General features: G+C 37.2%; 2 protein-coding genes across 5 annotated transcripts in view; one reads left to right on the forward strand and one right to left on the reverse strand.

Moving 5' to 3' along the window:
* Window positions 1–1299: 1299 nt before the first annotated feature.
* On the reverse strand, window positions 1300–15715 carry LOC752669 (OTU domain-containing protein 3). Its single transcript, XM_001179833.4, has 9 exons — window positions 15571–15715; window positions 13352–13628; window positions 11441–11589; window positions 10609–10721; window positions 9342–9470; window positions 7952–8101; window positions 6272–6380; window positions 4807–4973; window positions 1300–4015 (listed from the first exon to the last, which is right to left on the reverse strand). Exons 2-9 carry the CDS (start codon window positions 13600–13602, stop codon window positions 3845–3847), a joined length of 1239 nt encoding a protein of 412 aa, XP_001179833.3. The 5' UTR covers window positions 13603–13628; window positions 15571–15715; the 3' UTR covers window positions 1300–3844.
* Window positions 15716–22046: 6331 nt separating this feature from the next.
* Window positions 22047–26776, forward strand: part of LOC587160 (putative N-acetylated-alpha-linked acidic dipeptidase) — a 56702-nt gene continuing 51972 nt past the window's right edge. For all 4 annotated transcript variants that reach the window (XM_030986835.1, XM_030986836.1, XM_030986837.1 and 1 more), the window contains exon 1: window positions 22047–22124. The gene's annotated coding sequence lies outside the window, so the exon portion shown is untranslated. The remainder of the gene's footprint in view (window positions 22125–26776) is intronic.

Below are 26776 nucleotides of genomic sequence, written 5' to 3' on the forward strand. Positions count from 1 at the left end.
CCACTCCTTCTATTGGTGAATGTCACACATGTGGGTGTCTAATGAGCTGTCGAGCATTAATGACTTGTCCCCTGACCCCTGCTACAAGTACCAGGAAAAGTCTAATTTTGTTTGTTTATGTTTTTTTAAATTTTGTTACAATTTGAATAGAAATCAATTTGGCCACTTGTTTTCAGTTTCTATATCTTGGGTTTGCATATAGAGTGCAAAATAAAAAGAATGTACTAGGCACAAGAATTATTGTATGTCTGATTTTTGTTCAGGTATGAAAATTTAGATGTGAATGTTTGTGGTTTGTTTGGATGTGGTCTTAGATATCTGAATGCATAAAAAGTGAACTTGCTGGGTAATGGGGCTTTCACATATACACTCCGGGGCCCGTACGGCGGGTAAAAACAGACATTTTGGGAATTTTTGGCCGGTGTCCGGCCGGCTGCCGTAAAGTTCCTACGGGCGCCGGGACAGTTTTTTAAGCCGTACTGGCGCCGTGGTGCTGAGTTGGCTGCTCCCAATTCTCCCGGCGTTTTTATCTGACCATTAAGCCGTAGAAAGCCTGTAAAGTGCCCATAGGGCACCTTACGGGTCCCGTGCGGGCTCCGGACGGTGCCCGAAACGGGCCCCTCACGATTTTGGGGGTCAATTCTCATGAAAAATCTTTACGGGCGCCTTGCGGTGCTCAAGGGTTCCGTACGTGTACCCTACGGCGCCCTCACGGGCCCCTCAAGAGCCGTCGGTACACCTGCTCATCGGACGGAGCCCGTAAGGTTACCGCCGGCACTCGGCCGGTACTCGGCCGGCACCCTGCCGGCACCCTTACGGATGCCTCGCATTTCACTCAACCAATTTTCTCCAGGCACCTCCCGGGCACCGCAGAATATGTGACCACACATGCCGTAGAAATGAAAATCGGACGGTTCCCATACGGTCTCTAAATCCACGGCAAGCCTCCGGGTAGGGTAGGACCGGTTTATATGTGACCTAGGCATTAGCGTTGTCCCTTTTGGGATTTCTTCATCAAGTCAAACCTGTCCATAGCGACCGCCCAAGGGAAACACAAAAAGTAGTATTTGTAGGCAGGTGGTCTTTGTAGACAGGTTCGTTTAGTACATGTTTCAATGAAAAACCATTTTCAAGGGAAACAAAAAATGTGGTCTTTGTAGACAGGTGGTCACTATATAAAAGCAGGTTTGACTGTATATATATATATATATATATACTCTATACCGTATGTATTTTTAAAAATACACAGATAGAAAGAAACAATTAATAGAAGATACAAAACAAATAATGCCACAAACCTTGAAGTATTTTATATATTTATATTTAGTTTTATAGTAGACATGTACAATAATATTCTACTATTTACAAAAGTAACATTTCTGCAAAGATACCGTCACCTTCCAACATGATTTCAATTTCAAGTGCAAAATATGTGACACAGCAGTATTTTTTTTCTCCATTTCAACCTTTAAGCCATTAAAGATATCACTTCTAAAGAAGATTAGCAAGCTATTTGATAGTAACGACTAACGAGTTAAACAAATTATGTTTGCATTTTTTAAGTACAGACTATAGAGGATAATTCACTTAAACATTGCCATATAGATATAAAAACAACAAAATTCACTGATATAAAAAGGAAAGTACACATGTTTATACTCTGAAGTCAAATGAAGTCTCCGTACAATCTGGGGGGGGGGGGGGCATGACACAAAGGTTTGCGATCAATCATAAATATGAAATTATGATAATGATTCTGATTGGTAAATAGTCGGCCTTGTTGACAATACATATAATATACATGCAACAATGATCTTGATTGGCCATTGTCATTGTGCACTAGGCCAGTGCACTAACATATTTAAATCTTGTGCATAGTTTTTAAACATAGTTTGTAACAGCCTGAGCTTGCCAGATATAGCAACAAGTAATGTATGCAGAATATATTCCAAATGTGGTTAATTCATCTATCAATTGCAAACCTTTGTGTCACAGTACCCTATAATATCTGGTAAGAAAGAACATACATCATTATGAACTCACAGCAGCATACTGAAGTGTCATGGCTTAGTGGTTAAAGCTATGGTCTAGGAATACTGAGGTCCAAGGTTCAAAACCATGCCTGTGTGCTGGAGTCACTAGGCATCCCATACATCCTAAAATAATTCTAATCCAAAAGACTTCAAAAAAATATAAAGTATCCTAGGTCTAAAGAAAGTATGCTTACATATATTCGCCCCAGCTTATACTTGACCATGTACGGTAGTATTTCCTTTGAATTCTACGCACTTTATAAAAATAAGAATCGGTATCCACAGGAAAAGAAGGGCAAGATAAAGGAGGAAAATATAAATATAAGACTTTGAAATGAATCAAATAACTAAAATGGAATTCTCTTTAAATCATTAGTGGATTCTAACACTCTTTGCTTTACAAAAGTAATTGGGGGCACAATGCTTACTAATGCTCACAGTATAATGTTTATTTGGACAAAAGCTTTAATACGACTGTCCGTGAAGGGAACGAAAAGAAAAAATTCAACTGTTTCTGCTTCAATTCATGTACAACATGACTAATTTTCTTGGCATTTGATAATGCTTTGTAGATAAGATACCACAATTTGTGTGATTCTAGTACCGGTAGTAAGACTGATATACAGGATCAAACAACAGTTGAAATAAAAAAAAAAATTCAAAACTTACAAGACGTCCTACTCAGATGTTTTTCAGTAAGAGTACGGTTGAAAAATTAAATTAAAGAATATTCTTTATCCCTTATTATATGTATCACTCTCAAAATCATCACATGAAATTTCATCCATGAATGAAAAATCTCTTGATAAAGTGTAACTGTAGTGATATCAGAAAGCAGCAATGTTCAATTGCAATATCAAGAGATTCTTTCTTTATTGATGAATTATGGGGACAATGGACGTATCGTCGCCTTGCTGGCAGAGGGGCGTTAGCTCGAATTTCAGATAAAAAATGAAGCGTTAAGCAGAAGGGCGTTAGCACTTTATCGCCTCAAACTGTTATAAAACAGACTTATTTCCGAGAAAAAAATTGTGGCCATGTTCTACTATAACATTTCTATTAGTCTCTTAAATTTTAAACCAATTTTCGGGATGGAAAGCAGTTTAAGTATAAAACAAATCTTTAAATGCGAATAATTCAAAAAAAGTAGTTTTTGAGTCGCTTGCGCGCTAACGCCCTTCTGCCAGCCGGCCGACGATATGTCGAACTGGAAACATTACACTGAATCGCCCATTGGATAGAGATTCAAAATTTTATTACATTGTATTATCATTCTCTTTAATACAGGGATATGAACCTAAAAAACTTGCTAGAGAAAAGTAACCATTCATTTCGAGGGTTTTCAAACTTCTATTTCCCTCATGATATCAAATAATATTTGAAGCCACTGCCAAGAAGCAACATCCTCTATTGTGTAACTGACGGCTCCTTTTTGGAGATATCCCGCGGCTTCCGGTGTGCAAAATGCAAAATTAGTTCCTCGGTTGATTCATCTGTTGCATTGAATCTCCAAACACAAAAGAGCTGCTTGTACTCGCTCATAAAATTATCTAACAAATTATCATCATAAGCTAGCTTCTGGTGTGCTAAATGCAAAATTAGTTCCTCGGTTGATTCATCTCTTGCATTGAATATCTAAACAAAAGAGCTGCTTGTACTCGCTCATAAAATTATATAACAAACTATCATTCTAAGCTAGCAATGTTCATCAAAGCGCGGTCGTCACAGACAGAATGAAATGAAAACTCAGATACTATATTGAATCCCTGAAGTGTCTATTTTTCGTAACATAACTAGTGCATCTGGTGTCGTCATATTGAGAGCGCTCCCATCTGGCCGACGAGCACGACACTGCTGCTTTCCTCGTCACTGCTGGTTGTCGTGTTGCTATGGCAATTCTCGCCCTGTATCCTCTGTCGATGTCTCTCTGCCTGTCTCTGTTTCTTCTCGAGCCGCTTCTGGGCTTTCTGCTGCCTGGTACTCTGTGCAAATAACAAGGAGTAAAAGGAGCTCTTACATGTAAGTCATTATTTACGAAAGAACACTGAAGTACATTGAAGCGCAATATTGATATGAAGGAAAAAAAATGTATTGAGATGATGAAACCTGGTAGAATGGAAACTGAAAATATAACAGACCTGGGCCCTGTATTACAAAGAGTTTATATCAATCGCAACTATGTACATAAGAGATAGGATATTGCTAAATTGTGATTGATTAGAGGACTTGCGATTGAATTGGATCAATCGCAACTATTTGTAAGACGGGGCCCAGGCCTATACAACCCAATTTAGCATAAAATCCAGGTTATAAATATATGCATAACCCTGCCAAAAAGAAGATCAAGATTGGAGATGGATGGAAAATATGTTCATCTAGTGGATCATGTCGTTTGATATCTTTAGAAAAGCTACTTATTTATTTCTCTTTACAATGAGAGCTCTTTTGAAATGGTTATGCAGGGAGGTGTTTCACAAAGATCTCAAGTCGAACTTAATTCTAAGTTGGACTTAATTATTATGGAGAGCTATTTGTAGCCTTAAATAATCAAAAGCAAAAATTAGTAGTATTTTAGACTTTTCATAAATTCCACATCAAGAACATCCTTGAATCAACATTCTATGCCTTTTAAAATAACTTTTACAAAATATTTTCAAAGCTGCTAACGGCTTTCCATAATTGTTAAGTCCAACTTAGAGATAAGTTCAACTTAAGATCTTTGTGAAACACCTCCCAGGTTGCCCAGAGGTGGTTTCCTGGCCGGCGATCTTACCTGATTCTTGGCTTTCCCGCCTGGAGTCCTGTTTGGCTGTGTCTTGCTGCTACTACTACTATCACTGTCTTCAGGTACACCAAATAATCTAGTTCCGGAGCCGTCTGTAGACCAGATGCCGGCAGCACCCTGAGGCGATCGCTCTCCTGATTTTATAGAGTTATTATCTGAATGGTGGACATTTTAGGATAAGAAAAAGTTTGATTTTTTTTTTCCTTCCCTAAGATGTGTGGGCAGAATATTTGATTTTATGTTATTTTATTTTCCTTCTGCATTCATGTAAGCATACAGTTTTTCAATAACAATAAAAATATAAAGTACAATAAGTATTTTTCTGACAATGAATCATAAATAAGCAAATACATATATATAGAAAAATTGCTATTTTCAAAAACGAAATGATAAACTGTCATAAATACTATATTTCCTCAAACATTATAAAACATTATAAAATTATTTGCGGAAGAAGGACTGTCATTATAAGCAGATTGCTTGATAAGCAATATCATCAAGTCAAACCTATAGATAACAACTACCTGAAGGAAACAAGAAAAGCAGAAGTACAAAGCAGTCAACCCTTATTTGCTGGTCCTTATTAAAGATAAAGTTGAGTTCTGGTCATGCGATTGCATTGTGAAAGAAAAGGTGTGGAATGGATCAGAAAACGTTGATCATGTAGCATGTCAGTATTGGTGTGTACTGCAAGGTTCTGGAGTCATCAAAATCATAATAAATTTTGCCCAGTCTTGGTAAAGTAACAAGCACTGTACACAGAAAGATGTTTATGGGACTACACAAATGGTGTCGGGGCTACTTGCCGTGAATTCCTTATCTTGCTATGCTCATTACTCAGCCAGTATACATTTTCTACCAAAAATGTTTGGCAAATTACATTTATTTGTAATCTTGTACATTCAGTGTAAGTTTTGTTAGATTCTGTGAGAATTCATTTTTTTTTTTTTACCAAAACTCAAGTTTATCTTTAAACTAAGGTTTCAATGAGAGACAATGTTCATGAGACACAAATAGGTGGTCTTTCTACATATATGGTTCCGGTTGGTCTTTATTCTTTGTTTCTTTCTTGTTCTACACTACACTCTCCCATGCTTTAACAAAAAACATGTCTTTCCTCCAGCGACATGTAATGTAAGATAATACAATTTATGACGAAGGATCTTACTAAACAATCTTGGACAATGATACTTTGTGATACCAATATACACTGCAGAGCAATAACCGTAAAACAAGAGACTTTTGACCGAACATCACAAGAGGTTAAGTGTCACAAAAGTTTCATGCCAAGCATAATTCATAGACATGACTCATGTTATATCTTTTTGCAATTTTCACAACAATATCTCACACGAAATGCTGTTTTCCACGATTCACATGTTTCTTTTTTACCCGTATAAAAAAAAATCATGCAATGTGATACACAATCGTAACACAAAATGCGCATTCATACCATGAGAAAATGTATCGCAGTCAGCATTGGTAACTTGAAGTAGCACTCCTATAGTTGCATCCACGTTGCATTCATTGTCCATGAAAGTCTCTCGTATTAATTGCACATCCTGTAAAGCAATAAACATAAACAGTTTCTGAGCTTAGTTGATAAATAACAAAGAGCGTGTGAACCTGAGCTGCCAACCCCAACTGAACAAAAATCCTATTCTTTTCCCCCAAAACACTGTTCTTTTTCCCAAAAAATTCTATTTTCATAATTAAAATCCTATTTTTGATCGATAAGTACATTCTTTTTGTTAGACTGTGTTCGTCGACACTTTGAAGAATTATGCATGAGTACATTTTACAAACATTGTGTTGAATATGCAAGAGTTCGGATCGTTCAATGAACCAATGATAATCCCCAAATTGCTGATGTGAGATGCTTGTAGGATACTTAAAAAGAGAGGATGGGCAATATGCCATTCAAAATGGCCACCAACAAAAATACACAAGTACATACAAATATTTCGGAAAATCTTTATTATTATTATTTTTTTGTTGAAAATCATGTTTTATTGAGGAAAAAATGGTACTGTCGTATTTACTTCTAAACATTGTACGAAATACGATAAAATCGTATTGATTGGCAGCTCTAATAATTTTTATCTCATACATTACAAATCAACTGGAATAATGAAGATAATTACCCATCATGAAAGTATGTGATTTTTCCTCGATATTTGGTGGGACCAATGCTCTGGGTATATTAAAATCTTTGGTAATATACAAGACTAAAATGCCTTGGATTTGTCCTGAAAAACTGACAATACCAATGTCAAATTTGTATGAAGTGTAGCAACTACCGGTAGCAAGGTGTGGTGTGGTGCGATCACATCTAAGAAGGCCATTCTATCAACAACTTTCGTTTCTCTCCGCCATATTTTCTAGCTCCTGTCAAATCTCTATCAGGCGTTTTTCCTGTTAAGTATTTGATAATTTTAATTTATCCAGAAGATGAACAAGGTCATACTGAATTTCTATGTTTTATTGTCTCTCTTGAAATGATTGCACACAGTCTTTACCCCATTGATTACTGAATTCCCTTATTGCCATAGGCTTAATACAGGGGCCACCCGGTTCCAGTTAGCAATGGGTTAAATGATTGCAGGACAACTGCCCCCTGGAGTCTCACCAGCTGATTCAAATAAGTGTTTCACAAAGACTAAGATCGACTTTAAGTTGGACTTAACTATGGCAGGCCGTTCATGCCACTGTTTGTTTTCACCATTTACTGGCATTGGTCTCTCACAGTGGCATGAACAGCATGTCATAGTTGAGTCCAACTTAAAATCGATCTTACAGGGGGGATAGTGAGCACTAAAAATAAAAGGAGGGGGGGGGGGGGGGTTTCCTCCTCAACCACGCCCCCATTTGAGTAAAAAAAAAGAAGAGGATTCGGGGGGGGGGGGGGGAAGTGGCACCTAACAACATTCGCCCCCTTTTGAGTAAGAAAATTGGTGAAAAATTGGAGAAAATAAACGAAAAATCAGGATGAAATCGAGGAGAAAAAAAAATCAGGAAAAAAATCTGGTAATTATCAGGACTGATCTTAGTCTTTGTGAAACACCCCCCTTTTTATAAACACAGTATACTCTGAGGAGTACCAACATACTTTGTAGTTCACTCTCTGACTTACCTCACAGCCTGTCTCGACCATTATATGTAATTCTACATCGATGAGACCGTCTTCTTCTACTGTTCCATTGGTGTACGGTGGATCGATCTCATCGCTCACTTTGGACTTTGTCCGGGCCTTAGGCTTGGGTTTTATGTCTGAACTAGATGACTGTGAAAGAAAAGAGAGACAGATTGTAAGAGACAGGCAGATGGTGGAGGAGTCATCCAAAAGAGAGAAAAAGAGAGAAAGACACACTTTACGTGATGGCTCAGTGGTAGAGCAGTGGTCTCATAACTGAGCGTTTCAAAACCAAGTCAATGCGCTTGTGCCCTTCGGTAAGGCATTAATCCTCAATACAAAGTCCCTTGGAGAGGACTTAAAGCTGCCGGTCCCCTGGTTGCTCACTTACAAACATATACCGGTACCGGTACATGCTTTCTTTATAGAAGTCAGTTAAAACAATAATCAACCATCAACTGTCAATGCACAATGGGCTTGTAGAGCACAACGCTCCTGCAACAATAGTAACTTTGGTAAGGCATTAATTCTCATTACCAAGTCCCTTGGAGAGGACTTAAAGCCTTCGGTCCCCTGGTTGCTCACTTACAAACATATACCGGTACATGTACATGCTTTTTTAGAAGTCGAGTAAAAAAAAAAAAATCAACCATCAATGCACAATGGGCTTGTAGAGCACAACGCTCCGGCAACGATTGCTCCACAATAGTTTCCTACATTCACTAAATTCACCTATTACTTTACCTAACCCTGATATAAACTTAACCTAAGCCTGATTGCAACCTCAACCCTAACCCAATGCTTTCCATGAAATAAAACAAGGAGAAATTATCGCCAGGTATATCGGATCATCGGAGATGAAGCGATCTAGAGACAGAGACACAAAGAATCCCTGGCTATCAGGATGAGTATTCAATAGGTTACTTACTAGTAAATATAACATGACTGGGTCAATACAAACATCAAATTCTCAATAATAATTGGTGTTACATGTACCTGTAAAATTTTGTAATAAGGCTCATCCACAGAAAAGGTGGTGAAACCACTGTGTCTTTTAAAATAATGATACAATATTAATTTGGATTAATATAGTGCTTAATACGAAATACCGTCTCTAAGCGCTTAACAGATATTAGTACCTCGGTCATCGGATTCATTCACACACAATAATAATATATTACAATGTGCACCATCTCCACTCCCTGGGGCGTATTCTCATTAATGTACATGGTAAAAAATAATAATGCTGCAATTTCTTGCACCTTAAGTGAACGAGCCATTAGTTTGACTCTACGTTTTTTGAAAATAGTCTGAAGTTCCCTCGTTGCTCCTCATTAAATCACTCCGATAGCTGGTTCTACCGGACAAAATCATTGGTATGTAACTTTACCTCGCCACCGTTCCTGAAGTTGGTAGCTTTCTCTGAGTTATCACCCAGCTTCCTTACACTAGAGTAATGGTCACCATTATGGTAGGATATATGAAGCTCCTTGCATGAGGGTTTATCTGAACCTACAATCTGGGGAGAGAATAGTGAAAAAATATTTCATGGTTATGATGGTTTCACAAGTACTGACTCATATCAAAATATATATATATCATTATCAAAATATTTGTAATCCTTTATACTTTCATTCTACGTTCATTCAGCTTTACATTGATATAAAGGTGTTTTTTCATTGAATAGGGTCTTTAAAGGGGAAGTCCACCCTGAAATTAAGTTAGTTTTAATAGGAGTAGAAAAATGAGAGAAACAAGTCAGTGAAAGTTTGAGCAAATTCCGATTAAAAATAAGGAAGTTAGGATTTTTGAACTCTATGACGTATCATGCGAGCTCAACTTCCATTTGCTCAGTACTAAAAAAAAAATCAAAAATTTTCATTTTCCCTCAAGAAAAATTTCAACCATACATGCACCCTAAATATAATAATTGCAAATATGTTTCTATACTCCCCCTGCAAGGAACAAATATATATTCCGTCATCAATAACGAAGAAAACATGATTTTATGGAATATTATGCACAAAGCAAATGAAGGAGAGCTCGTATAATAAGTCACAGAGTTGCCAATTTGTATTTGATTGATCACAACTTCAATAATTCATAACTTTCTTATTTTCATTCAGAATTTGCTCAAACTTTCACTCACCTGATTTTCTTATTATTCTGCCTCTATCGAAACAAACTTATTTTGGGGGTGGACTTTCCCTTTAATGAACTTGAAGCTTGTGATAAGTTTTTGCAAACTAATTCAAGAATAAAGCTACATACATTTATGATAGTGAGATGTACAAATAAGAACAAAAAAGTGATAATTGTTTTTTGTCCACAGTCGAACTATATATCGAGGGGTCAGCGACACAAAGACGTAACTCCATTTTGGCCATTTTGAGAAAAAGTAGTTCATGTGTCACTGAGCACTTGGACTGGAGTTTAATTAATAAGTCTATGTTTCACTAGCCATTGACTTCAATGGGGTGTTGGGTGGAGTTCAGTCTTTGTGTTTCCTGGAAAGCCCACATTCTTCTGAACATTTTGATATCAAATACTCATTTTGGCAAAATATGGAGTTATGTCTTTGTGTCACTGAACCCTCGATATCATGATGTGATATGTACGATAAGAATGGAATACTATCATTATAACAGGTTACTTACCCTCCATACTGGAAGATTCAATTGATGAATGACCACATTGACCTTCAGGAGGCGAGCAAAGGCCACGATACTGTCATTTCCTGCATAGGTACCAGGCTTAGCCAGGTTGACCACTGGACAAGGGAACAAAGTATGAAAGATTGATCATAAGCTACAGTACATGTATCAGGCCGAGTCATTACTCTTAAAGGTACAGACAAGTTCTGGTCATGCGATTGCATTGTGAAAGAAACGTTGTGGAATCGATCAGGAAACGTTGATCTTCTAGCATATAAGTATTGGTGTGTACTGCAAGGTTCTGGAATCCTCAAAATGATAAGAAATTTGGCCCAGTTTTGGTAAAGTTACAAGCACTGTACACAGAAAGATTTTATGGGACTACGCGATATCTATCCAGTCCGGAGAGATATAATAATTTACCAAATATATCAATAAGTAGGCGGTTTCCCAGCGCGGTTTCACTGCAAAATTGTATCATCACGTATTAGTCAAAACATGTTCTTTCACATGATTGGCAATAAGAGCTTCCATTTCATTTTTTGAGAGGAGGGGCGTTTCCAAAACTGGTTTATACCTTTAAGAACACATGTTTCAATAAACTAATACCGGTAGCCGAAAATAGAATATTGTGCAAACCCAGATTTCCAGGAGATAACAGTGCCAATACAAGGTTATTGCACCTCAGTTCCTTGCATATGTACCATGCCTGGCCAGGTTTGACATTGGATGTGGGTAACTGGGTACAAAGAATGTAATATATATGGACAATAAAACTTGAATCTTGAGTCTGAAATCTTATATACAGTACATGTACATGTTTGTAAGTACTCACAATGTCTCTCAAATGGTACGTCGTCTTCCATAAAGGGTTCAAAGTTGTCTTTGTGATCTCTCATATACTGTACAACGTCCAACCGGTGAGCCATGTGGTTGCGACCGTGGCCTTCCAACTGGTCCCCAAGAGCTCGGAACAAACAGTTTCTGAAAAGGATAATAATAACAATAATAGTGTAAACTTATAGAGCACACACACCATCCAGGAACGCTCGTAGCGCTAGCTCAGCAACTACTCTCTTTAATGCAAGTGAAGTAAACAATTTTGCAATATTTATATCACCCATTTCAATCCTCAGCTCACTAACGATTCAAGAGACTAGCCCAGTCAGCACATTATTCACAGGAGCTCTAGCAATCATTAGCCATGAGCAATCATTAGACCACTTCTTACAATGCCAATTAGTGTTTTTATACGACTCACTCTATTAAAGAACATCATTCCTAGAGCTTAGTCAAATAATCAATCAAAAACAGTTATGTATGACTCATCAATTCTTTATAGGAAAGTACTTGAAATTTTTGTCATTTTTAGCTCCCACATTCAATACATCTAACAAGAATCATGAAAAATAAACAACAAGGGAAACGCTCTCGGCGGTCTCGCCTGCATAACGCAATTCAATATGATAAACCAGAACGTCAATGACGTAGCGCTCATCCGCATCTCACAACAACAAATATCGTAAATTTTATGTGGTACACTTTTGAACTGGTCAAAAAATAGAAATTTGATGCCCTGGAAGTGATATAATTTCATTTCATTTGCATAAAGTACCATAAATAATCAATGGAGCAAAATCTCACAATTCTGTGTAGAAGTTTATTGTTCCAAATTTAGCTCTACCAGATAAGGCAAAATCGGTCAAGAAATGAGGGAAAAGAAGCAATTTTTGTTATTTTTGGAATAAATTTGCATAAATTACCATAATTAATTAATGGAGAACAATTTCAAAATTCTGTGTAGAAGTTTAGTGTACCAAAGTTAGCTCTACGATATATAAAGCAAACCAAATCAAAATCGGTCGAGAAATGAAGGAGAAGAAGCCTTTTTTGTGATTTCGAATAAATTTGCATAAATTAGCATAGATAATGAATTTCAAGATTCTGTGAAGAAATTTTAAATTCCCTCCTAGCCCTATCATATGAAACAATCAGAATCAAAATCGGTTGAAAAATAACAAAGAAGAAGCATTTTGAAAATCTTAATGTTGATGCCACAACAAAGTCTAAGTTTGTTGACCTTAAATGGCCTTTGACCTTAACTTAGTGACCTGAAATTCTACTAACATGATTGGGGAGACTTGATAACCCTATAGTCCAAGTTTCATTGACTAAGAACTTATACTTTCAAAATTATATCAAAAATTCAAAAACTTAACCTTGGGTTAAGTTTTCGATGATGATGCTACAACATAGTCCAAGTCTGTTGACCTGAAATGACCTTTGACCTTGACTTTGTGATCTGAAATTCTACTCACATGATTGGGGATACTTGATTACCCTATAGTCAAAGTTTAATTGACTAAGAACTTATACTTTAAAAATTATACCAAAAATTCAAAAACTTAACCTTAGGTTAAGTTTTTGATGTTGACGCCGTCGCCGGAAAAGCGGCGCCTATGTCTCGCTTTTTGCTACGCAGGCGAGACAAAAATCAACATCACAGGTGTCACTTTTCTTGTTAGTTGATCTTCAAGATCTTGCAGGGCTGTAAACTTGATAGAATCATCAAGTATACAGGAATTTATGATGTTAGAAACATATTGGGGAAATTTCTTGGACTTGCCTAAGTGCATCTTAAAGATAAGAAAGTGTACTATTAACCAAAATATTGGAGGACTATTGTTTATTTTGAAGATGTGAAAGGACACGATTCACCCAGACTTTGATGGACATTGAAACTCACCCATCGCCAGGAATATCTCTCAATTGAAGACCCATACTCTGCAGCTGGGTGGCAAAGCTTGCAAAGTTCTGATCGTCTGCAAGGTACGATTCGTCCTTTTTCGTCTTCCTGTAAGCATTCCTGATGGCTCGCTCGTCCCTCTTCCGTTCTGCTGCATCCTGACGCTGTCCCTTGCTGGGCTTGGATTGACCCCCTTGTTGAGCAGAGCGCTGGCCTTGGCGCTCCTGGTTCTGAGCTGCAGAACGGGCCATCCTCTGTGGCTTTAAACTATAAACCCCTGTGGCAAAAAAACAAACAGAGAAAGTCTCAGAAATGCATTCCCTTAGCCAAGGATTCACATTATGGCAATTCAGTGCAATGTCTTATTTCTTTGGGTTTTTTTATCCATAATCTTGGTTTCTACTTATCATCATTTTGTATTATGAAGATATATTTTAAATACATGTGTTTCATTTTAATTTGTATCATGTATGAGACGTTTTAACCGAATAAAAAGAAAATTAAAATATTCTGTGCAATGTGTCCATATGATTTATGACATTTGTTCACATACATCATCTATGAGTGAGAACTCTCTTGATATGACTATCAATAAACACTAATGGTAGTAATATGAGAAAGTATCATTATATACCGGTACCCAAAAGATTCGGCGCTACTGTAGTTTCGTATCCATTTTTTTTAGCAGTTTCATATCCATTCTTAGCAAAGGAATTTTAGCCCAATTTTTTCCTAATTTTAATCATAATCATATATTGCATTTACCACCTGAATTTGGATCACATCCGACATCGGGAAGCCTCCGTTTAGGGCTTCGATGTCGACGTCGTCGCTCAGTACCGTCTCCGCGCTATAGCTTTGCAACTCAAACTGAAGCTATCAGTCTAAAATTATGCAAGCTTCTCGTATAATTTATGGTATCGTGCATGTGCGTAATACCATAAAGCATACGCGAAGTTAGCATGATTTTAGACTGATAGCTTCAGTTTGAGTTGCAAAGCTATAGCGGGGAGACGGTACTGAGCGACGACGTCGACATCGAAGCCCTAAACGGAGGCTTCCCGATGTCGGATGTGATCCAAATTCAGGTGGTAAATGCAATATATGATTATGATTAAAATTAGTAAAAAATTGGGCTAAAATTCCTTTGCTAAGAATCGATATTAAACTGGTAAAAAAACTGCTTAAAAAAATGGATATGAAACTACACTAGCGCCAAAGATTCTTCCCTTTTTTATGACGTAGACCTAGATGTATATGAAATGTACGGGACACAGACATGGCATGGAATAGCCAATGAGCAGTTTTTCAAGGTCCTAAGGCAACAAACATGGACTGGTTGGCAAGAAAGTAAATGATTGTAAGACTTGGGTATCAATTTTTTTGTAAAGACTTACCTATTCATTTCTACAACATCATCCCAAGAATAATAATGCTAACATAGAAAGTTAAAAATAAACTACCTGTATCTCAATTTGACAACCTATAAAGAATGTAGAATTTGTGAGACATTCTCAAGCAAGCCCCATGTGCGCCCAGGAGAGGACAACGGTGCTATACAAGAAGCAAATTCGAGCCATTCTCATTATCATCATTTGCATCTTTGAAAAAGTTAATTTTACTTAAGTGCCTCAGTTCCTGGAAAGCGTCACATTAGGACACTCTTTATCGTTTCCGAAAACTCTCAAAACACCACTGTACAAATCTCACCAAAATTCACTCAAAATTAGCACTAGTGACTACCATTATAATGACATCTAAATAGCAGTAAACTACAATCAAATTCAACTCACTAAAGATAGAGAAAAAACAATTCTTTGAAAATATTTAGTCGGAAATCTATCATCAAAGCTGGGAAGCGCTAAAATCTCCAAGGCAACTTGACCAAAGTAATCGGCTACCGAAATGCTAAAAATAAATGGTCCCTCTTCAGTCATAAGTGCATGCATGTAAACGAACGAGTGGTTTCCTTCACCACTAAATAGCAAAGTTATTTTTTACCTTTTAATACTGATCTAGTTTCATGAAGACATATATTTTCACAAGAAAAACTATTTCTAAAACACAAACGACAGTACTAAATAAGGAACACAATTTTCCATACATGGGACTAGGTGCTCACTAATGGTCTTTTGCACGGACCAACTACACGCTCATTTCACGTCAAAAACACACTGAAAACGTTTTTTAAACTGTAGTAAAATCATATAATACATTACCTAAGATAATATTTATTTAGAAACGAATGAATTCCGATTGTAATTGTAATCAGAATGTATCTCAAAACGTTAAAACATCGACATTGTCAATTTCGTATTCCTTCCTTCTCGGCCAGCTTGCACCATCGCTATGACGTCATTGATACTTGAATATAGTTTGTTTACAGAATGAAAATTAGTTGGGGATTTCCAATCGGTACATACAGGTAACCGAAGGGGGAGCCATAGGGGCATAGGAGACATATTGCCCCAAACATGGACTGATACTTTGAGGGAACACATGAGGTCAATGAAGTGCAACTTTAGACTTGACTTCCAAAATCAAGACACTTCCACGAAATACATGATTAGGAAATAGTTTATAGGGCATAAATAATGAGAATGAGATTATATCGAATTGAAATCCCACTACATATTGCACCACATACATCTGTGAATCTTGATGTACACCCCTCTTTCCTTTTTTCCCTCTCTCTCTCTCTCTCTCTCTCTCTCGCTCTCTTTTCCCCTTTTCCCAATATATGTTCCTCCATAGTCGTATTATTATGTATCCATTGAGGGTAGTCATGCTCAGACAAGCTTTGTTTACTTAAATGTCAACCCTCCTGTTTGATGTTTTCGATTAGTTAGGGCAGCCAGCCTTACTTTATTCGACATTATATTCTTTTGAAATGTGTAACATTTGCAATGGTTTGTTTGTTATATATTTGTAAAAATGCAATAGAAAAAGATAATCTAACAGAAATAAATAAATCAAATCAAATCAAATCATTTAGGAGTACTTGTACCAATAAAATATAAAGTCGGCATGCATGAAACTGTCATTCCGGGGGTGGGAGGATGTTATTCCCCAATGTTTAATGCATAATGACAAAATGATCACTGTAAAGGCTTTCGTATTGCATAAATTCCAGCTATATATATTCACAAAACAAAACAAAATATAAATCATACTCACAGACCCATCCCCAAGTGTTAACAGAAATTGATAAAGGACGACCCCTCCCCCAAAAATCGTTCATTCCAAACAGGTTCCAAACAGGCTGACAGGTTGTAGTCAACTTTATTTGCCCTGGCCAAGCCTTAGTTAAATTATAAATGCATGATTGCTTCATGACTTAGAATGCTGCTGATTTACTTCTGTATTTATCTGCACCATTACATTTTTCTTCACATCGTCCTCCGTTAGATTGAGATGTTTTTAAGTGCTAATGTTTAACATCATGTTGTTAATGGACACATACCTCGCTTAGTTACTATGCGGACATTGGGACCTTTTTTTAACTTGCGATAGCAGCGGAAGGGGTGTGCAAGACAGAAGAGACGGGATATATACTACTATACTACTACAACATGGGTAAAATTGCATCATTGCATTATACCTTTCCTTAGTAGTTTATTTCTAAGGATTTTTGCGCTTTACAAAGCTATCTAAAACAACACAAAATACTAATACATGTTGTAGTAAATAATTGTTTAAAAATGATGAAGAATTAAACATAATTATTTTGACAACTGTGTTTCAGTATTAAATCATTAATAGTGTTTCCGCTTCCTGGTGTCACTCGTGCATGGTTGTGTGTTTGAAGCCCAAATGTTCTATTCAGCACCTGCTTCGCCCGTCCGCAATCACTAAAATATTTGAGAAGAAAAACAGGGCCTAAATTTTACAAGGTGATTGACAAATTAAACATACTGCTTGAAGAGAACTGTGTATGGTATTTATCTGTTGGGAGATTAACCAATCGCACGAATCTATAGTTTAGAAGATCAAAACGTTCAAAAGAAGTGCATTTTCTCGAAGTGAAAAGGAGTAACTTCTCGTGATGAAAAGGGTCATTTACCAGGGGTGCATAGGAACACATTGTAAAAACATAAGGTGCACTTATCCGAGTTAAAAAGGGGTGTGTCAAAGTTAAAGGGGCACCTCTCAGATTTGAAAAGGGCAATCAATTTTGGGATACTTGAAAAAGTGGTGGCGCGCTATGCCCCCCCCCCTGCCCCCGGGAGGGACAACTTTGGTATACATCACCCCTAGGCTAATAGCAGATCTGACCATATCAGCTCCCTCGCCCCCCCCCCCCCCCCCCCCCACGAACAAAATTAATAAAAGGCCTGATATGATTTAATTAGCATAAAACATCACTTACATTATTATTAAGAATTTTCAATTTTGCCAAGTAATCTTATTTTTTAAATGAAATGCAATCTACTTGGTCGCCACACAACTTTTGAATTAAAAATAGAATAAAAAGATTGAATTATGTGATTCCCCACAGAAGGACTATATCATCGGACCAATAGGAGGTAACACAGTTTATAATATAGCTGATAGGGAGCAAGTATTATGGTTGAAATTGGGATCCTAACGTTTATTTTTATTTTTTGTAGCGAAATTCATACATCCTTGTAGGTACCCTCACAAAGCCCTCTCAATTGTTATTATTTCTGATCTCGAACCCCCCCCCCCCTCCCTCCCTCAACCGATGACACCCTTCCATCCCGGCTCTTCGTAAAAGCAATTTTTGATTTTGAATTTTTGATTTTGAGCGGCCGCCAGATAATTAACTGGCGGCCGCCAGATAATTCCTCTTAAATTTATTTCGTATGGTGGCACTAATGGGCTTCCGTACCGATCAGTCTATTCTACTTAGTTATATCAAGACAAAATGTGTTCATTGTGACGAAATAAAAATGCGTTTATTGCATTGAGCTATCTCTATGGTATATTGTGACGAAATAAAGATGCGGTACGCTTGGTGCGCACGCATCATGATCTGCATAATAGTTACAAAGTTATCTCTTTTTTATTATCTTTTTTGACTCTGATCATTCTCATCATTATTAATGAATGCGGATATTGTTATTCTACGAAATTGGTTGCATCATTCTCTTCTAAATATATTTTTTAAAATTTATTCTAGATATCACTCGATATGCGAAGGATATAGAAACGGAAGAGGGGATGAAGGAATTGGTAAGGGATGAGGACAAGGTTAAGGACACAACGGATGAGAACGCAAATCATGAGGAGGCGAAGGAGGAGGAGAGAAAGAAGTTTGTGGAAGAGAAGGACTTGAAGGAGGTAGAGGAGGTGGGTGAAGAAGGAAAGGGAGAAGAGGGGGTGGAGGAGATGGAGCCGGAGAAGAACAAGGAAGAGGAAGAGGAGGATCTGGCAATTTCTTTAGAGGGCAAGGAGAAGGTGGGTGAAGAAGGAAAGGGAGAAGAGGGGGTGAAGGAGATGGAGCCAGAGAAGAACAAGGAAGAGGAAGAGGAGAAAGATCTTGCAATTTCTTTAGAGGGCAAGGAGAAGGTGGGTGAAGAAGGAAAGGGAGAAGAGGGGGTGAAGGAGATGGAGCCAGAGAAGAACAAGGAAGAGGAAGAGGAGAAAGATCTTGCAATTTCTTTAGAGGGCAAGGAGAAGGTGGGTGAAGAAGGAAAGGGAGAAGAGGGGGTGGAGGAGATGGAGCCGGAGAAGAACAAGGAAGAGGAAGAGGAGAAGGATCTTGCAATTTCTTTAGAGAGCAAGGAGAAGGTGGAGAAGGATTCAGAAATGACGGAGGAGTTAAGGGAATTTGCTGACCTCTTGTGGGAGGAGATGTGGATGGAGAAGATGAAGATGGAGGAGGCGCAGATGCTGATGGTGGAAGTTGAGAAGTTAAAGACGTGGACTCGGGCAGAAGAGATTCTGGAAATGAAGGAGGGTGGAAATAACAGACTTTCATCAATCGTGGAGCAAATGGAAGAGGAAGAGAACACAAATGAAATGAAAGATGTGTTGGAGGAGACACAAGACTCTGAAAATGGACGAAAATGGATGAACGAAAAGGATGAAGATGTGAAGACGGAAAGTGTTCAAGATAGCATTTTTTGGTAGAAACTGGAAGAAGAAGATGATGGAAATGGTTATGCTGTTTTGATCGGAGGAGGAACCGTATAAGGCACTCATAATCATGATCATTCACTTCGTAGACGTAAACATTTGTATATAAAATATGTAGCCAGGACTGTTGAATATAATTTGACTCACAGTTTTTGGAAGACAATGCTTGGGAGAACTTACTGTGAAATCAGGAAGAGAGATGCAGAGAGAGGCAGAGACAGAGAGAGAGACAGGGATGGAAGAGAGAGAGAGAACGAGAGAGAGAGAGAGAGAGAGATAGCAGAAAGGGAGAGACAGAGAGAGAGAGAGAGAGAGAGAGAGAGAGATAAACAGAAAAAGATATATACATGCATATAATATTCTTCTTTTTTTTTCTTGTTTGTTCTTGTTCTTTGTAAATAGTGTAAATAGTTCACAACCCTTTAGGAATTTTATTTGTCATCATTTTGAAAGGTGTTGTAACGATTCATGCTCTATTTGCTTATATTTCATCACCTTTGTGTGTATCATACACAGCCTTTTCACACACAGCTAAAATTCATCGTATCTAGAGATGATTAGAATCACTCAACAGTTTTAAACATGTGAGACAAAATTTCCCAGTGTGAACATCGTTTATACGATGTTGGGATAGATACGAAGTCGCGATCCATACGCCCCTATAAAAGCAGGCTGCAGATACGAAGTTCGTATCTAGAGAGCTTGACATTTTGTGTGTGAAAGGAAATTCGTGTTTAAACGTGTTTAAACTGGATGGAGCGTGCGCTTTGATTGATATGACATGACCTTCAATGCGCAATGGCACTACTGCGCATTTTACGAGCAGTAGTTAATCACGAAACTATTAACGATCGCACCGAAATTTCTGTGTGTGAAAGGGCTCGTGATTAGTTTAAACACGTTCGAAACACGTTTATACTAGTCATGTTTATAGAATTTTAGCTGTGTGTGAAAAGGCTGCTAGTTGCAACTTGTATTTTTTTTGAAAGGCGTGATGTTAATTCAAATGGATTGTAAAATTGAAAATGATTCGTTATATTATATTCTTTTTCATGTGATGTAAACTCCAATGAATTGTGAAATTGTGAATATGCATAAATAAATAAATAAATATAAGGCCGAGAAAGAGAGAAAAAGAGAAAGATATTAAAAGAGAAGATTACCTTTCGGAGAAAGTGGTTTATAGATAGAGAGATAGATAGAAAGACAGAAGAGAGAAACTGGCAAACTTAGGGGAATACGAATGAGAGGAGGTATAGGGGATAACGAGATTGAGAGGCAGCCTGTTGAAAAAGACTCAGTCGGAGACTGAGAGAAAGAAAAAACAATAACATTATGTCTGAGAGGAAGAAAGAGAGAGAGTGGGAGGGAGGGGGAGAGAGAGAGAGAGAGAGAGAAAGAACGGGGGGAACGGGGGGGGGGGCATCCATTGCGTAATCTGTCTCAATTAAGCCAACCATTTTTTTGGAGGGGAAATCAAATGTGTGGTGCTTGTTCATCCTGGACATTCACTAATTGATAAATAACAACTAGAGTTTGAAGAAGAAGTTTTCCAACCATACACAGAAGATCCCATTACAAGTGTGAATCAATCAGCTATACACCGATACGGGCGAATTTTCATGGATGTGAGCCCTCTACGTTTATCATTACACGCTGGGGGGCTTCTATCAGCTTGCGCTTTCATCTTGCATGCAACGATCATTGCTTTCTCACAGACAAACCACTTATTATTCCTTGCTGCTTTCGGACATTTCAACTTCATTTTGTCTAAATTTATTTCATTTACGATGGATGAATGGGTAGATGATGTCCGTCATTGGCGAGTTTTGCGTGCGTTTTCGGCAATCGAAGTTTGGGAGACGCCGTTGTAACGGTGTCCCACATATTCATTATCGTGTATGTTAACATGCAGATGATTTTATTGAATTGAAGAGAGTGAGAGACGGAATGATTTAGAGTTAGAATATAAATAATTCAAGGAATTTTAGCTAGCTGGAGCAGAGTTGTGAGTTCGATCTTACGGTACGGAGGCACTCTCACCACACCGCCAGTAGATGCGGGCCTAAGTACGAACGAGCTCTCGCTCATTCAACTTTCCCATTCAGGTGCTATCCAGAAGCCCCCCAGCTGCCCCCCAACTGTAGCGCCACTTACGGCGGCTTGCGTGGAAGGTCGCCCAAAGTGTATTTGTGTATAGCTAGGACGGTCTTATAAACAGTTGCGATTAATCGCAACTGTGTACATACGAGCTAGGAAACTGCAAACTTGCGATTGATTTAGAGCAGTCACAATATTTAATTTTCTTGACTCATTCTCAAACATTGTTTTTGTTTCAATTTGCATTGGTGTTAGTCTGCATTTATAAGCCTCTAACACATATAATGCACTCTGATTTTTGTATTGATTGAAATGATTCATCGATAATTATTATAATACAGCTCAATAATTTGTAAATTTTGTCTTAATTTTACATATGAAGCTATCCCAGACAATTAATATCAAGGCTTTGGCTGAAATGTCCATGCAATTCACTACATGTATTTTAGAAAGATTGTATTAAAGCCTGAATGCAGACTATACTACAGAACAGTTGTTATGCATTGATCAATCTCGTCTCCTTTGGTATTTGCATCACGATCGAGAGCGTTGCCGCCGTCACCGAACAAAGGTAATTTTAGACATTTTCATAACATTTTGAGACGTTTGTTACATATTGATGTATGTATTGGATGTTTTTTTCTGAGAATGATGAACAAAAACTGACAAAACATTATTAAAAGGGACAATCCAGTCGAAGATTGATTCGGCAGGTAGTGTCACTTTGATGCTGATGCACTGCACAAGTGCAAGTGCTGGGTACATGGTACCGTCTTACACGGTAGTTGGTAGTACTAGTCGGCTCCTCAGCTCCACCCCGAATGCATCGGCCTGCGCCGCGCCAGCCTGATGATTGGGAACCGATGATGATCGGCCATGGCCTGGCTGGGCCGGGGCTGTCCAAATTTAGCGAACAATCAGTTTGATATTTCAAGGGATGATGATATTCAATTTATGATTTCTCGTATTTTGCAAAGAATTATTCAGTTCTGTAAATGGCTAACAGGTAAAATAATTCAGTGCAAATTCAAATTGAAATAGATCTAGATCTAGATCTAGACAATTTGAATTTGTTATAGAATGATAAAATGAATGACATTCTAGTAAAACTGGAAAGTGAGCGAAGAGATGTTTATATTATGGGTGATTTCAATATTGATTTACTGAACTATAACACACATTGCAAAACAAATGATTTTCTAGATTTAATGTTTTCTTTTAATATGTATCCTTTGATTTCAAAACCCACTCGTATTACATCTTATAAAGCATCATTAATAGATAATATATTTACTAGGCCTAATACAATTCATAAAAGTAAATATTCAGGACTCATCTATTCCGATCTCTCTGATCATTTCCCAATATATTGTTTATGTAGAGATAACGAAAATTATTTTGTTCCAACTTACAATAAGAATTATAAGAAAAGATTAGTCGATGACAGAGGAATATTTATGTTCAAGGAGAAACTTGGTACAACTGATTGGCACACAGTATATGATAACAATGATGTAAATGTATGTTATGACTATTTTATTGACAAGTTTCGTACGTTATATGATGAATGTTTTCCTGTATGTACTTCAACATCACGCAAATTTAGTCATAAAGTACAATTTAAGAAACCCTGGATAACTAATGGTATTTTGAGATCAATTAAGCGTAAACATAGAATGTATAAAGTTGCAGTTCATACATTAAATACAAGGAAAAAAATAATATATAATGATTATAAAAACAGGTTAACTTCTATAATTAGAGCTTCAAAAGCTGAATATTATTCTAGGTTATTCTATTCAGTCAAAGGTGACATGGTTAAAACGTGGCGAGAAATTAATAATTTACTTGGAAAAAATAAACATAGTTCATTACCACAGAAAATGTTTTATGAGAATTCATCTTTCCATTCTTCAAAAGATAAAGTGCAGGCTTTTAACTCTCTTTTAATCAACATGGCTAAAAAAATTTCAGCGTCAATTCCAAATTCATCTAAATCATTTAACGACTGCACCATGCATGTCCTCTTTGTTTCTGAATCCAACCTCCTCTCATGAAATAATTAGTCTCTGTCATGAACTCAAAATGTCTAAAGCAACCGGTCCAGATGATGTATTAACTTCTGTGTTAAAAAAATGTATACACTTTTTTGTGGATCCATTGTGCAATATCTATAATAAATCTCTTGTCTCAGGAATATTTCCTAACAAACTTAAAGTGGCCAAAGTTATTCCGTTACACAAAGAAGGACCAGTAGGTAATATAGAAAATTACAGGCCAATTGCACTGTTGTCAACTTTTTCAAAATTACTCGAAAAGATTATGTTTAAAAGACTTTATACATTTTTGTTAAAAAATAATTCCTTAGCTTCAGAGCAGTTTGGTTTCCGGAAAAATCATTCCACGTCTTTAAGCATATTAAATGTTACAAATTATATAGCGCATGCATTTGATGAAGGGAAATTTTGTTGTGGAGTGTTTATGGATCTCTCCAAAGCATTTGATACCATCGACCATCACATCCTGCTTAAAACATTGCATTATTATGGTATAAGAGGTGTTCCTCTAGAATGGTTTAGGAGTTATTTATTAGAAAGAAAACAGTATGTGATGGCCGATGGTACAGAATCTGATTGTTTGTGTATTAATACGGGTGTCCCACAGGGATCTGTGCTTGGACCACTGTTATTTTTGTTGTCCATTAAAGATATTTTAAATTCCTCAAGTATTTAAAAATTTTCATTATATGCTGATGACACTGCTGTTATTTCTTCTCATAAAGATATTAATTTACTAATTAGTAATATAAATCATGAATTAAGGAAAATAAGTGAGTGGTATATTTGTAATAAGTTGTTTCTTAATGCTGAAAAAACCCACTATGTAATTTTTCATTCTAAACAAAAATGGATTCCTAGTCATGTTGCCCCGGTGCGTATTAAAGATGATGTTCTTAATTAAGAAAACTGATATTGGTGAATTTTTAGGTATCAAACTTCATGACTCACTTGACTGGTGCCACCATATTACCCATATTTGTTTAAAAATTTCAAGGGGGGTTGGTATCATGTCATTCTTTAAAAAGATGTTGCCGAAACATATATTATTAACTGTTTACAACAGTATTGTTTTACCACATATCAACTACTGTAATATTATTTGGGGTAATACTTACAAGACTCATTTATATAAAATTCATATTCTTCTGAAACGTGCTGTTCGTATAATTTCTAATTCTAACTATATGACTTCAAGTGCTCCTTTGTTTTATGATTTGAAATGTTTGCCAGTCTTTGACCTCATAAAATAAAACAATTTAGTCTTCATGTTCAAATTTCATAAACAAGAGCTCCCATCAATATTTAATAACATGTTTAAAACAAATTCTTTTTACCATTCTTACGAAACCAGAAATAAATCAAACTATCATTACCCCTTTGTATGTACTTCCTTGACCCAACATACTTTAAAATTCCAGGGTATACATGATTGGAATTCTTTACCTTATGATTTAAAAAGTAGTTCAACCCTATCAAAGTTTAAATATTTATGTAAACAGTTCTTGTTTAAACAAATGAAGTGCACTGAGTAGATTTTTCTGTACAATGTTCTGCCTGCGGTGTGTGTTGGTGTGTCTGTGTGCATGTGAATGAATGAGGGTGGGTGTATGTTTGTTTTGATGTTTTACAATATTTGTTATAATGATTTGCTTGTATGATTACTTTTGTACAGGGCCCCATTCTCACAAGCTTTGCTTTTCTTGGGGTCCTTCCGATTTTGCTGTTAATTTGTTATGTGTTTTATTTTGAATTTTAATGGAAAATAAATGAAATGAAAAATGGAACAACTGCAGAATACCCCGCACGCCGAGAGTTCTGGACGCTAGCTAGCTTGGTTGATATGTAGTACATCATTAACAGCTTGGAAAGAGGTCACAGAAAATTAGACTTTGATTATTTATTGCTTTGCATTACTATTGATAAAGGCCCAAAACAACTGAATAAATACTGAGATTCAAACCCATAACAACTCCAACATTTTATAATGCTGTCCTTACTGATTGAGCTGATGATAGGTAGATTAAAGGTGGGTTTGCATGATTATTATAACCCTATTAGTGACCCTTACGGTTACCATTTGCACACGCGCAGGTTTAGCTACATTGTATCTAGTTAGACTCTCTGATTGGTGGCTCAAATGTGCGGGGTATTCTGCAGTTAAGCCTGGAAGTCTGGAGATGTGATGATTCATTTGACATTGAATGTTGATTGAACAAAATTCATTCAACATTACCTTTACCTTTACCCGAGATTCTGTCCTTGATCAAATCATGAGAAAAGTAGTAATTCACCCAACTTCCAAGTTGGTAGATTCAGCATGTGCGACAGTGCGAGTTATTTGTGTTTTGTAGGAGTATTTGTCACCTGTTTTCTGTTGCAGCTCGTCTTTCTAGCTAAAGCTATGGTCACAAATCAGAGCAGCGACCGACCGATCAGTAGCCTGCTCGGTCGCTGCTGGAATTTAGGCATCGCCCAGCAATTACATGTAGGTCGGTGCCCGCACGGCGACCGCCCAGGCACCGAGCGTATTTTGGGCGGCGAGTGAAAAGTGAGCAGGCGCCGCCCAAATTTTAACTCCGCGCTAAAACTTCAGCGGCGACCGAGCGATGCCCTAAAAACGAGTGGTGCCTGGGCGGCCGCCGCTCGGTGGCCGGGCAGAATTGGTTAAAAACTCGCCGCTCGGCCGCCGAGCAGGCTACTTTTGGGTAATGTGACCATAGCATTAATGTATGAAAAAAGTCAATTCAAGCAGAGAATAAGAAGGGGGAATTAGCCTAAAAAATTGTTTGTGTGTGTATGTTTTGAGAGAGAGAGAGAGAGAGAAAAAGAGAAAGAGAGAGAGAGAGAGAGAGAGAGAGAGAGTGTGTGTATCACTATCAGCTATTGTTTTTGTGTGCAAAGCCAGAATAGAAAATAAATTAAAATGGAATTAAACTTCTAACTACATGTACATGTTAATTTCAAACATTTAAAAATGAGGTTGTAAATATAGCGAAGTACTGTTTTTTTTATTGTACTTGCCAGACGATATTATTTGGTCTACATCAAAGCTTTTTATGTCAAATGAAGCATTCTTTTGCTCTCTATTTCATGATAATGCTTCATAGTCAAGAGGTTGATTCCCCTTTCATTTTTTTTAGTACAACAAGAAAAGTACAAAGGT

This window comes from Strongylocentrotus purpuratus, unplaced genomic scaffold (genome assembly GCF_000002235.5).
Source record: "Strongylocentrotus purpuratus isolate Spur 01 unplaced genomic scaffold, Spur_5.0 spur5_scaffold_16, whole genome shotgun sequence".
Taxonomy (NCBI): Eukaryota; Metazoa; Echinodermata; class Echinoidea; order Camarodonta; family Strongylocentrotidae; genus Strongylocentrotus; species Strongylocentrotus purpuratus.